At 40.6% G+C, this 14,434-nt stretch overlaps 1 protein-coding gene across 5 annotated transcripts in view; it reads left to right on the top strand.

Annotated features, from left to right (window-relative positions):
• Positions 1-14,434, top strand: part of LOC138978904 (WD repeat-containing protein 93-like) — a 39,462-nt gene that overhangs the window by 3,661 nt on the left and 21,367 nt on the right. For 3 of the 5 annotated variants that reach the window (XM_070351738.1, XM_070351722.1, XM_070351733.1), the window contains exons 4-10: positions 565-640; positions 1,757-1,917; positions 3,750-3,824; positions 5,820-5,846; positions 8,207-8,339; positions 10,610-10,870; positions 12,404-12,481. In XM_070351738.1, coding sequence (XP_070207839.1) covers positions 565-640; positions 1,757-1,917; positions 3,750-3,824; positions 5,820-5,846; positions 8,207-8,339; positions 10,610-10,870; positions 12,404-12,481 — 811 coding nt within the window. The remainder of the gene's footprint in view (positions 1-564; positions 641-1,756; positions 1,918-3,749; positions 3,825-5,819; positions 5,847-8,206; positions 8,340-10,609; positions 10,871-12,403; positions 12,482-14,434) is intronic. The other 2 variants (XM_070351729.1, XM_070351747.1) reach the window with 2 other exon arrangements.

Below are 14,434 nucleotides of genomic sequence, written 5' to 3' on the forward strand. Positions count from 1 at the left end.
TGATGTGGTTTGGTCAGACAAACCAGAAGAGTTGTCCTCCAGTGGATACCAGCACACTGTGGGATACCAGGAAATGAAAGGGCAGATGAGCTGGCGAAAGAAGGAGCAGTGGAAGACCAACCTGAAAACAGTGTCAGCTTCAGTGAGCAGAAGACAATCATCAAGGCATTGATGAGGCCAAGGACAAACAGAGATGACTACCACACAATGTCCAGAGAGCAGCAAGTCAACCTCATCAGGCTGCGTACTGGCCACAACAGGCTCAATGCTCACATGAACCGAAAGTTCAAGCTGGCGCCATCGCCAACCTGTGCCTGCGGTCAAGAAGACCAAACAGCGGAACACATCTTACAGCGATGTCCCTTGCTAGATGAGGAACGAAAAGAAGTGTGGCCGTCACCAACTCCCTTGCAGACCAAACTATACGGCAGTCGACAGGAGTTGGAGAAAACGACAACATTTATCACCAGTGCTGGTCTGATCGTGTAACCTCTGCGAACGCCAAGAAGAAGAAGAAGAAGAAGTTATGATGTGGTTTAATATTTATTATGTTTTTTTGTACAGGAAGGGGGTGCAAAAATGCTGGCTAGCCGTTGTGAAGCATCGCTTGAGGGGGACTATGTGGGCATTGTGTTTGAAAGTAAGTGTATACATGTGTGTGCTTTCAGTGTATAAAATAATCATAGACAGAATAAAAAACGCTCGCGCTGGACCAGAGTACTCTTCAGACTGGCTCGCTCAATAAATATAAATGTTTGGAATGTCTGTGGTGCGAATGTTGGTTTCTGACCAGAAATGCAGATCTATCTCTGGCCGATTCATAGATTCAACCTACAAACTGCGACCTCATCTGTGATCAGATATGTTTGGACAAGCATTAAACGGATGAAATTAACCACATGCAGTTTATTCTTCAGAAAAATGCACACAAAAAATGGGTTGGGTTCGGTGATTTGTACATAAACGTCTTCCTCGCGATAGATTCGCTTATTATTTTGTCTTATGAAGCCGTCATCAACACGAACACAATGATTGGAGAAGCAAACTCTGTACCTACACGACCGAGACACAAGACTGATTATTTCACAGCTGCAATGAGAATAGAGAACAAAGACGTTTTGGGTAAGCTTACTCACGTCAGGTCTTCACTGACAAGCTCGGAACAGACGGAAAATTCCGAACAAAAGTAAATGACGTCAAAGTCTCTTTCGCTTTGCGTGTAACTTTGTCATGACGTATTTTTGTGTGACGCGTTCGGCTGTTCTATCAGGTCAATGGCTGTGTGTTGCCCCGCCGATGTGAACTCCTCCTACGGCCAAGTCGGTTTTGTGGTTTATTTCGCATTTAGGTCCCAGATAACATTATGAAGTTTTAATACGATCAATCGGACCTATTATCAAGTTAGTGTATCAACTTTTGAACGAACTGCGCCCAGTAGTTTCCCAGCAATAAGCTGTTAAGTGGAGAAAGACAGACACACAGACACACAATTAAAGTCTGCTGAGCCCTTGTACTGGCGTACTCGGGGATAAATGTTAGCGATTTTAACAATAATCAAATCACAAAAGAAACTGTTGATATTGAATTTCTGTCACATAGCACCAGAGTATTCTGACCCAAAATGCAAAGAGCATATATTGAATAGTAAAAAGATTTCAACAAATGCTGTTCCTGCACAAGCTGAGTGAAGAATGAGTCTCTGTATTTTGATGAAAAACAATTTGAAGGTTTCTGTATTCCCTGTTTTTGTTTTTAGACACAAGTACAAAAGAAGTGACGTTTGAAACTCACAAAGTCCCTAGGGAAGCCTGGGTTGGTGAAATAGAGGCCGTTGAAGCGAAGATACAGAAAGAGAAAGAGCAGCAGGAAAAAGAACAGAAAGAAAGAGAAGAAAGAGAGAAAGAACTGAACAAAACAGTAAGTATATGTTTGTTTGATATTTTGGTGGGTGAAGCTTTGCCTGTGCTGTTCTGTGCTGTTTTAATTTACCCCATGCAATTGTTGTGTGTGTCCCAAAAACACCTGCATTAATACCTTAACTGCTGGGTATGTACATATTTGAAGGAGGATCTCATGAATAGATTATGCTTAAAAAGCATCCATGGGGGCAGTGCAATAGAATCCAGTGTGCATATTTTTATTTTATTATTTTTGTTAAAGAGGGGCATATCAAACGGACACTGCAATTTGACAATGTCCACTCGATGTACATGTAAAGACTTTTTTGTCAAAAACATGTACATAGGAGATTATTGCTTACTGCAATACTATTGGCATGCTTACATTCTGGATTCACCTTCAAGGAATACCAACCCTCACAGACTTATTTTGGGAAGACATCTAATGAGAATCAGAATGTTTGGATTGTAGATAACTTATTTTACAGACACTATATAATGATAGTATTGATCAATTCAAGTACCAGTAGACAAAATTGTAGAGATCATGCAAGGTACTCATGGCAAAGCAGTTATAGCTCGAAGGATTTCATGAAATTTTACAAATTTGAAACAGTAGACCCTAATTCAAAGAGATATCAAAGGTGATTAAGTGGTACACTTATAAGTGTGCACCATAGAGTGTAAGGGGCAACAGTAAACTGGGACAGGAAAAATATGCTTATAAAATGTGTATGTATATGTTATTGTTAGGATCTTGTGTGTGCTTGCTTTGTGTTACTGTGATTTTTATGTTGTGGATTTTCCTTCTTTGTAGAACAAGCCACATGTGGGTTTTTTTCATTTTTTAGTACCAGAATATAAAACTGAAGAAAAAGATCATATTTCTGAGTGAAAGTTTGTGTGCATAAGGTTCTCTTTATGTTGCAGTTCTTGGGCAGATTTAGGGCTAAAGTACAGGCACACAGAGAATACTATTGTCTGAACCAGCTTATGTTATACATGTAGTCATCTCATGGTAAAAATCAGAAGATGTGGCTCTATATGCACAGGTGTTCATCAAATCAGTTTTTTAACAATGCCCTTTTTGATAACAAATTTGATGGAAGTGATAAATGTTGCACGGGGGTACCTGTGATTTGAGTCCCTATTGATGAGTGGACACTGCCGAAAACAAAGACACATTCTGTTGTCCTAGCTGTTGTCTTTTATTTTGACCAAAATACACGGGCGGGGATGTACATGTAGCTCAGTCGGTAGCGCGCTGGATTTGTATCCAGTTGGCCGCTGTCAGCGTGGGTTCGTCCCCACGTTCGGCGAGAGATTTATTTCTCAGAGTCAACTTTGTGTGCAGACTCTCCTCGGTGTCCGAACACCCCCGTGTGTACACGCAAGCACAAGACCAAGTGCGCACGAAAAAGATCCTGTAATCCATGTCAGAGTTCGGTGGGTTATAGAAACACGAAAATACCCAGCATGCTTCCTCCGAAAGCGGCGTATGGCTGCCTAAATGGCGGGGTAAAAACGGTCATACACGTAAAAGCCGTGGGAGTTTCAGCCCATGAACGAACAAACAAACAACCAAAATACACTTGCTGCGGAATGCCATCTGAGTGGGCACTTTCGGCTGATCCCATGTGTGGCCTTTCATTGGAGATACCATGTACAGTACCTATTTTTTAATAGATAAATATGATAAATATTTTTGTGAAAAGATATGGCAAAATATATAGCGCTAGAGAGTGTAAAACTTATTATTTGTTGTTCTATGTAACTGTCAGCAGTGTGTTTGCCATTAACCCTTCCGCTTTTGTTGTGATGTTGTGGCTAATGTGACTTGTGCTGGCTTAGGAGGAAAATACTGAAGAGCTTCCTGCACCTACAGAAATCGCAGACCCATGTACAGAGGAACCAGCGAAAGAACAGGTATTAGTTGGGTACAGCAGGCTCTGCATGTGTTTCCTAACCTGCTCATACTTCTCTTGCTCTTTTACTAAAGCATCAAGTTAGAAAGTGTTCTATTGTAGGTATAGTGACCAGGGGCCAGTTTCGTAACCCAGAAACACAGTCGACCAACTGCAGTTGTCCGAGAGAACCACAGTAAACCGACGTTATCGGGTTTCACGAACAAAATTTCAGTCGGCCGACTGCGGGTCGTCTCACCGGAAGTCGGCCAAACACGGTGATGCTCTCCCCCCAACACTGTGTTCGGCTTACTGCGGTAAACCGAAAATAAATGTAATTATCCGCACAGTCAATTGCAGAATGCTCACACTTTTTTGGATTGTGAGCCAAACCTTGTGATTGTTCTTCGAAATGTATCTATCATGACGCAGTAATCCAGGAGACAAGTCAGGGTTATGTCTTGAAGACGTCACATTATGGCGTAAGAGGGTCTACATTATGGCGTAGAAGGAATCACTGAAAGTCTCGGTCATTGTTATTTTGAGCGGGCCGAGACGTGTTTTTTCTTCGAAATCGGCCATTTTCACGTGCGAATGAGCAAACGGAAGTGGTAATGTTGCTAAATTTAGCCCTCGACTTGGCCATTCGGATTACTGTACAGTCGGTCGACTGCGGTTGTCCGCGGGTGACGGTGATTCGCTCATGAAACGCGCTTTTCGGTGACCAACCACAGTCCATCGACTGAGCAGTCCATCGACTGTCAGTCGGTTCACTGCTATCTTATGAAACTGGCCCCAGGTCTTTTACTTGCATCCATAGCTAGGGTCTCTTATTTTATAAAAGAGCAACAATGTCACCAATTAAAATAATTGACCTGTGGCTGTTAGAGCTAATTGGCTCTCGTAAGTGTAGCCTATGCGATGCTAACTTTTGTCTGTCTGTGCGTGCGTGCGTGCGTATGTATGTATGTATGTCTGTGGTAGAAACTTTAACATTTGAAGACGTCACATTATGGCGTAAGAGGATTAGACGTCACGCGAAGGAATTACTGAAAGTCTCGGTCATTGTTATTTTGAGCGGGCCGAGACTAGTTGGCAGTCGTGGCCCTGTAAGTAGGCTACATGCAGACAGACAGATCTAGATCTAGTGTCTCGCTTTCTTGCACAGTGTCACCTATGCTTACTGTGTGTGTGTGTGTATGTGTGACGGAGTGATTGAGTTTGTGTTACTGTTTGTCGATTTCTTACGTGAGCCTTGAAGGCTTCGCCTCTTGTTTTCTTTGAACGTCACTTTTTCTGCCTTTGATACATGCATGAATAGGCTTCTGTCACTTTAGTTTTGCACACAAAATTAGAACTGAAGTCAGAAGTTGGAATGCACAAAGTTATGAAAGTGTAAGTTTATTCTTTATCTACATTCTTTTGACTTTTGGTAAGTGTAATTATAAGCTGGTCAACTTTTGTTTTTGTAAGTGTGTTTGCACATTCAGTCTCTGTCCTGTCCAACAGTTGATGTTTACTAAGGTAGACAGCTTAATTTCTAACCAGACTTTTTTCGGGTTCATATCACATAATATGTTGGTTTTTTTTAAATACAGTGATTTTTGTTTTATATCGGCTTGAACTTTTGAAGACATGTATCATGGTCCAAATATGCATCAGTATAAGTAGTTATGCACCTTGCAAGTTCAGTGTTCCCTTTTCCCATTCCCTCCTATTGTTCTTTGTAAATCTGTAGGTGGTTGTCAATACAGCAGTTTGCTATGCAGGAGAATTGTCTGTCTTTACTATTTTCCTTTTTCTTTTCTTTCATATTTAACATATTAGATTTTTTTCTTTCTTCATATTAAGCATATTCAATTTATTTGTGTATGAAAATTTTACATTTTACCAGCTGAGCAAAAAAATATTATTTTGCCACATTTGCCTAAAGTCTCTCACGAGTTCAGTTTAGTCTTGACTGTCATCCATGATTTTGTTCTTTCTATTCATGTGGTCTATTTTTGTTTTTCTGTAGACTGTTTCATTTCTGGTTGACGCTTTGGTAAAATAAAAGAAACGGTCCAAGAAGAATGCTTGATTGGAGTTTACTTTCATGACGTTATTTGGATGACTTGTTTGGTTACTTTTTGACATGCTGAAGTACTCAGTGAAAAAGATTGTTTGCTGCCCATATCTGTGCATCTTACTGGAAGCAAATAGCATGTGCATGTGCTTGCTTAATTATTACGTTTTTACATTTAGTCAAGTTTTGACTAAATGTTTTAACATAGAGGGGGGAATCGAGACGAGGGTCGTGGTGTATGTGTGTCTGTGTGTCTGTCTGTCTGTCTGTGTGTGTGTGTAGAGCGATTCAGACTAAACTACTGGACCGATCTTTATGAAATTTGACATGAGAGTTCCTGGGTATGATATCCTCAGACGTTTTTTTCATTTTTTTGATAAATGTCTTTGATGACGTCATATCCGGCTTTTCGTGAAAGTTGAGGCGGCACTGTCACGCTCTCATTTTTCAACCAAATTGGTTGAAATTTTGGTCAAGTAATCTCCGACGAAGCCCGGACTTCGGTATTGCATTTCAGCTTGGTGGCTTAAAAATTAATTAATGACTTTGGTCATTAAAAATCTGAACATTGTAAAAAATAAAAATTTTTTATAAAACGATCCAAATTTACGTTCATCTTATTCTCCATCATTTTCTGATTCCAAAAACATATAAATATGTTATATTTGGATTAAAAACAAGCTCTGAAAATTAAAAATTATGATCAAAATTAAATGTTCGAAATCAATTTAAAAACACTTTCATCTTATTCCTTGTTGGTTCCTGATTCCAAAAACATATAGATATGATATGTTTGGATTGAAAACACGCTCAGAAAGTTAAAACGAAGAGAGGTACAGAAAAGCGTGCTATCCTTCTCAGCGCAACTACTACCCCGCTCTTCTTGTCAATTTCACTGCCTTTGCCATGAGTGGTGGACTGACGATGCTACGAGTATACGGTCTTGCTGCGTTGCATTGCGTTCAGTTTCATTCTGTGAGTTCGACAGCTACTTGACTAAATGTTGTATTTTCGCCTTACGCGACTTGTTTAGTTTGCCATGTGAGTTGTTAAGTGTTTGAGCAATCGCCCCATGTGTTCTCTTGGCAGTGTTTTAATTCACAAAAATGTTCTATCCATGCTTGGGTGAAGTTTTGCACTAGAATATTACTATTCAAAATGATTTTATATGAGTTGGGAATCGCCAAGAGAAATAACTCACCTCCAAGAGTTACTTCTCTTGGCTCCAAGGTTCATTATCTGAGAAAGGAAAATATGAATCAAGAAACTAAAAACCCAGGTGCACATATGTGGCTCCTTGGCAGTGTGCATGCACAATATCTTGTTCGTGTCTGTTGCCATATCTGACAGACAGACAGACAGACAGACACACTTACATCCATTTTTATATATATTAGATTAGAGTAGATTAGATTAGATAAAATAGGATTATGAAAAAATAATTCATGCCAACAAAATCTAAAATCTTGATCACTGTTTGGAAATCAGAAGGCGTAAAATAGAAATGTGTATTAAAAACCAGTTTGAATTTCATGCGTGTAAGACAGAACAAACTATTTTTGAGGAAAAACAAATGGAGGAATAAGAAAAAAAATCAAAAGATGCAACTGTACATAAAACAAATATGCAGAGTAATTTTATGAAAGCAGATATTGTACTGACAGGTCAACGGCGGGGTTAACTCTTTGTTTCACATTTTGTGTGTGAGCTGACACTCTCATGCAAGGGCGGGGATGTAGCTCAGTCGGTAGCGCGCTGGATTTGTATCCAGTTGGCTGCTGTCAGCGTGAGTTTGTCCCCACGTTCGGCGAGAGATTTATTTCTCAGAGTCAACTTTGTGTGCAGACTCTCCTCGGTGTCCGCACATCCCCATGTGTACACCTAAGCACAAGATCAAGTGCGCACGAAAAAGATCCTGTAATCCATGTCAGAGTTCGGTGGGTTATAGAAACACGAAAATACCCAGCATGCTTCCTCCGAAAGCGGCGTATGGCTGCCTAAATGGCGGGGTAAAAACGGTCATACACGTAAAAGCCGTGGGAGTTTCAGCCCATGAACGAACAAACAAACAAACAAACTCTCATGCAAAGTAATTTTATGATGGCAAGTTTGTAGTCATGGGTCAAAACTGGGAATAACTCTGTTTGGAATTTACTGCCTGAGTAACTTTCACAAGCAAAGTGATTTTAGAAAGGAAAATTTTACTCATGAAACAAAGCTGGAAGTAACTTGATGTTGAGATTTACTGCCTCAGCTGATAAATGCATGCATAGTATTTTGTGGTCAAATACTAACTAAGCTTAAAGTAAGTATGTGTTCTGAATGCTCACTCTTTACAGGATGAGACGGAAAAGGGCGACTCCTCCCGAGCACCAACTGACCCCTCGGCTAGCATGATAGCGGAAAAAATCGCCCACAAGTTTACCCCTCCAACTCTGGTGCTGAGAGTCAGACCACCCGTACCCTATGTTGGTGAGTCAGTCACATGTATTACAGTGAAAACTTCCTTTTAAAGGCGAAGATCGGGAGGAATTTTTCGACGAGTACAAAGATTTGATTAATGGCCTCTAGATGCGCAACTGACACTCACACCCTCAATCCAGCAAGTGTCTGGAACTGTTTAGATAAACAGTAGTATGGTGGTATCTCTGATTACTGGACCGAGAAAAAAAGGGAAGTCACTGTTTCGTTCACTTTCGTGTCTTCGTGTGCCAGAACTCAGTGTGTGTGTGTGTGTGTGTGTGTGTGTGTGTGTGTGTGTGTGTGTGTGTGTGTGTGCGTGTGTGTGTGTGTGTGTGTGTTTCAGTGCTTTTGTGTGCATATTTGTGTGAGTCCATGTATTTGTGTGTAACAATTGTATGCATTATTTTAAACTGTTCTAAAAACTCATATTCCGAGCAGTTATAACTTTTGTCAATGTATCATGTTTTTATCCATTATGCTGCCCAGAAGGAACAGAAGGAAAAGTGTGACCCATGTATACAATCAATTTTTATCCACCACAAATGAAACAACTGGGAAATAAGATTTTTGTAAACGAAAGTAAACAACCAAAGGGTATTTCTTTGGGCGTTATTAGCCTGTAAGGAGCGGTAAATCTTTTGTATTCGATTTATTGACCTTCTGACCACCCCGCCCCAACCCATCCTTTTCACCCATTTATAATAAAGTGCAGCATAAAAAATATGGTCTCAATAGCTACCACGATGATAATCAGAAAATGACGAAGAATAAGACAAAAATGTTTTTGGATCGTTTTATAAAAAAAATAATTAATTACAATTTTCTGATTTTTAATGACCAAACTCATCAATTATTTTTTTAGACTCCAAGCTGAAATGCAATACCAAAGTCCGGCCTTCGTCGAAGATTGCTTGGCCAAAATTTCAATCAATTTAATTGAAAAATGAGGGTGTGACAGTGCCGCCTCAACTTTTACAAAACGCCGGATATGACGTCATCAAAGACATTTATCGAAAAATGAAAAAAGTGTCTGGGGATATCATACCCAGGAACTCTCATGAAAAATGTCATAAAGATCGGTTCAGTAGTTTACTCTGAATCGCTCTACACACACTGTACTGACACACAGACACACACAGACACACACAGACACACACAGACACACACACCACGACCCTCGTCTCAATTCCCCCCTCTATGTTAAAAAATTTAGTCAAAACTTGACTAAATGTAAAAACAGTCAATCCGATGCAATGTGCTAAGCAATGCAAAGAAAAATGTCACTCGAACAAAACAGTTACATTTCAACACTGCTTGTGATATTAAACAAACAAACTGTAAACACTTCAAAAATACATCAAAATTAATCCTTCTGTACAGTACGGACCACAGACGATCAAAAGCGAATAGCTTATCCAGGAAAACTGAACACGTCCCGCACAAACCATGGCCCATGCGAAGCGCTCGCAGACTGAAATTGGAGACAGCCTGTAAATTAGCCTGTGGGCATAGGGAAGCTGGGTGTTGATAACTAATGATAACAGACTTGGAGGAACGAGTCGCTGTAGCACATAGCAGACATTCTTTCAAAACTGCGGCTTTAAGAGCTCAGAATTTAATACTTCCCCCCTTTTAAATTCTTGCTTTTTCAAATGATCTGTTCATAACCTGTGTACATTTACTTCTATTTTTAGTTTTGAGGCTTCTTCCAGCTTGAAGGTTCAATGCTCAACAGTTAACTGTTGCGTACACAAAGGTATTTCCCCAAAGCACCACTACAGCAGTTGCAGTGAGCAGAAAGTATATATATGTACCATCTTTTCGAATGGTAGAACAGGTGGCTGATTACATCTAGATACTTGCTTGTGTAGCACGGTTCTTGTTGCTTCTAGCTTTCCACTGGGAGGAAGCGTCCCAAATTTTGAGCAATGGGATAAAGAAATGAAATAAGAAATGAAATAACAGAAATGAATTTGTGGAGTTGATGAAGCCCTGTATTCAACCCTGTCACACAAGGATCACAAATCCAGTGCTCTACCAACTGAGCTACCATATGGTTTGCATATGAGTGCGAACTTATACATTCTTTCACCAGACTGTCCCACAAGTTGATACAAGTGTATGTCCTCATTCACAGTATTTTCTGATTTTACCAGCCAACCCCTTCAGCAGTACATGTACATTCTCAGCCTCTCAAAAAGTGGACACATACATCCTTTCACCAGACTGTGCCACAAGTGTATGCCCTCATTCACTGCATTTTCTGGTTTTTTTTCCAGCCAACCCCCCCAGCAGTGCGTTCTCAGCCACTCAAAAGGTGGACGCCACAGGAGCAGTGCTCGGCATGGGACAGACGCACATCATGAGTGCCGCTCACCTAGAGTCTCGGGACGCCACCTTCCAGCACATGCACGCCGGCCTTGTCAAGTACATGACCAAAGACGAGGACAAGAAAGACGAGGATGTGATGACTGCTACCTTCCACTTCATGAACCCTGGCCGCACCTTGCTGACTGGCCTGGAGCCTGTGGGACAGACAGGTGCCTTTTATAGAAAAATTGCTTTAGAATACAGTATACAGAATATTTTATTGCTCAAGTTTGGGAATTTGTTTTGACATACGCAGCTATTAAACAATTTAACAACATCAATTAAAATACATACACTAAAATTAACAACATAATCACTTTAGAACATCACATAGCGTCAGTCACACACACACACACACACACACACACACACACACACACACACACACACACACACACACACACACACACACACACACACACTCTTTGTAAGATCTGAACAAATTTGAGGAAGTCAGATCTTGAAAGAGAAGGATTGCAAGTCTAAAATGAAGGTGAATTTACAGATGTCAGAATCAGAAAATCTAAGACAGGAGAGTCTCAAAAGAAGGTAATATGTCTTAAATTTGTGGGGGTGGGGGGTCGTGGAGGGTGTTTGTCGTATTGAGTTTGGTTCACTTTTGAGCAATACACTGATCTATCCACACTCAAAAAAAGTTGGTAAAGGAAGAGACACAAACACGTGCTTGTATGCAATGTGAAGTCCAACTACAGTGGAGTCCGGGTACAACGAATCTCAAGGGAGATACATTTTAGTTCGTTATATCAGTAATTCGCTGTAGAGTTTTCAACCCTAAATGGTCTCAAGACAAGTTTTCTCACTCACTTTCAAATGATCGTCCCATCGATCTTTCCTTGGAGAGTACAATCTCTGCATGTTTTCAACAGCTTCATAATATAATCCATAGAGCTCGTCGCGATATAACCTTCGTGGTTGAAAACGACGTTAAACACCAAATAAAGAAAGAAATCCATAGAGAGCTCTAGCAAACTAACAGCGGGAGGTGCACGAAAAGCGTCAGTTTTCACGATAAAACTTTGACTCGCTCATTCTTGGGACATAACTGCACTCCGGACTGTCCACAGTGTTGAGCAATTCACTGCCTGAGGAGAGTATTGATTCAAATGAACACGTGGTTCTCTATCGCGTCACTCGGTCACGGATCGGAGAAAACAAAAAAACGTTCCAGATTTCGAAACCATGTTCGTCAGCCATTGTTTTTAGCAAGACAGGCCACATGTGCACGAGCTTCACTGACATACATCGCAAAATGTCCTGACGTCACCACAACTTTCGGTTTTGGTTTGATCTGTGCACCTCCCGCTGTTAGTTTGTTCAGAGTTCGCTCATCACGCGATGTGCACTTGTGTTTGTGTATTTTTGTCTTTGGAGACAATTATTGACATCAGTTCGTTGTAGCCTTGTGACTTTTAGAAACAAAACGGCTCTGGGGCGATGAAAACGTGTTCGTTAAAAGAGGGGTTCGTTATGCAAATGAGTTCAAAAGGTTCGATGTAGCCGGAAAGTAACAAGTAAGGAATAGAAGGCTGTCTGCCGGGAAATCAATGGCAGTTCGTTAAAAGAGGGATTTCGTTATACCCAGGTTCGTTATAGCTGGACTCCACTGTATATTGAAAGAGTAAACAGAGCAGACTAGATATGGTTTGCATAATATAATGTGTGAACATGGGATGCTGTTGCAGATCGTCCAAGCTGTGTGGCTCTGTGGTGGAAGGGAACCAACCATCTTCTGCAGTTCTCTCTGTTGAAAGTATCGAAAGGTATGTATGAGTGGTGTGTCTGTGTGTGTTCTCTTACTGAAATTAAGGAGGGAAAATTATCAGTTTGGGTCCGACAAAAACATGAACCCATCTGTATTGAGTACAGAAATGTATGTGCATTCTTGTGGTTCTGGGATATGCATTTGCATGCTTTTAAAGTTGAGTACAAAAAGGCTCTGATTTCTGTCATGCACACTCTTCTTCACGCTACTGCCCTTTTATTATACACTTCATAAAATTAATAAAAGCTGTTGATGTTTGTGACATATGTTTAAGCATGCTAATGCACATACACCATCATGCACCAGCACTCTCCCCTCTCCACCGTGTACACACCTCCGCACATACATCCACACATATTCACAAACACACACTTAGTACAAGATGTTCCAGATTACAAAATTTGCTGGATGATTCCTTAAACACAAAAATACATACAATAAAGCAACATGAATACAAAATGAATTCAAGATAAAGTTCTTTGTATGTTTAGTCTTTAGGCCAAAAAAAAAAAAGTCTGTTTACGGTAACCCGACCGACCCTATTTTTTTCGCGCGACCCTAGACTTTTTTTTGGCATTTAACACTTTCGCGACGGGACACTGATAAATCAGTAACCGCGCTGACACGCCCATGGACGGGACGCGCATTTTTCAGTACCAGTCATACAAGGTACAAGACTCGTGATTGCTTCCCGGTTTTTGAAGATTGCAATAAATTGAGTTGTTTCCCTTGATACACGTGGTTTTCTCTTCCGGCTTGATCAAATTAGTGCAGATTTGCGTGGTGTTTTCGAACAAAAAAAATGAATCGAAGGCGAGCCTTGTCACGGGAGGAGATTCTCCGGATGTTGGATCTTGAGGATCCTGTAGATCATGATACATCGTGTCGTTTTAGCCTCAAGAAAGCGATAATAGCAGTGATATTGAGGAAGAAACAGTCCCGTTGTTGCTAGTACGAGTCGGCAACTACACGTGGTAGGGGGTGATACTGCTAGACGAACATGTATCTCGGAATCGTGCAGGAGCTATGGGGGCGTGGCAGCACTGATAACAATGGATGGCTGGAGTCTTCAAATCCTTTTGGAATTGTTCATAGGTGTACAGTTGGTACTTTGTTGTGAAAATGTGACTTATATTCAATATGGATTACCTAGACATCATTTGGTGAGTGTTACAGTTTTGTTTCATTTGAGTCAGGATGCTGTGAGTGAATGCGTGATTTGCTTGTTTTTTTCTTTGTACTGTCTCCTTATTTCTGTGTAGAATTTTAACAATATTTCAGCTAATTCATAGGTTTTACACCTTGTTTGGTTATAAAATTATTTATAATACTTTCTGTTAAAAAATAACTTTTAACAAGAAGAGCAAACGCTCGATCGAGTCACTTTCGCAGTTCTGAATATTATATGAGGCATCAGATGGACAGGAAGAAATTGCTATTCACAACACAATGCATACCTGAAGAATTCAAGACATACCTGTGACCTTGAAAAAGGTCAAAGGTCACCAAAGCAGACGTCAAAGTGTAGAGGTCACTGGGAGTCACGTTCACATAAAATTTGAGCCCGGTCACTTTTATAGTTTCCGAGAAAAGCCCAACGTTAAGTTGTGTGTTGCCGAACAGAAAAGGCTAGTTATCTCCCTTGTTTTTCTGATAACGTTCGTAAAAGGCTACAGATGTAAATACTTTGATGTAAAGAATAATCCTACAAAGTTTCAATCACATCCGATGAACTTTGTCAAAGATATAAAATGTCTAATTTTTCCTTTGACGCTGACCTGTGACCTTGAAAAAGGTCAAAGGTCAACGAAACCATCGTTAAAGTGTAGAGGTCATTGGAGGTCACGACTAAACAAAATATGAGCCCGATCGCTTTGATAGTTTCCGAGAAAAGTCCAACGTTAAGGTGGTGTCTACGGCCGGCCGGACGGCCGGCCGGCCGGACGGCCGG

This window comes from Littorina saxatilis, linkage group LG1, assembly GCF_037325665.1.
Source record: "Littorina saxatilis isolate snail1 linkage group LG1, US_GU_Lsax_2.0, whole genome shotgun sequence".
Lineage (NCBI taxonomy): Eukaryota > Metazoa > Mollusca > Gastropoda > Littorinimorpha > Littorinidae > Littorina > Littorina saxatilis.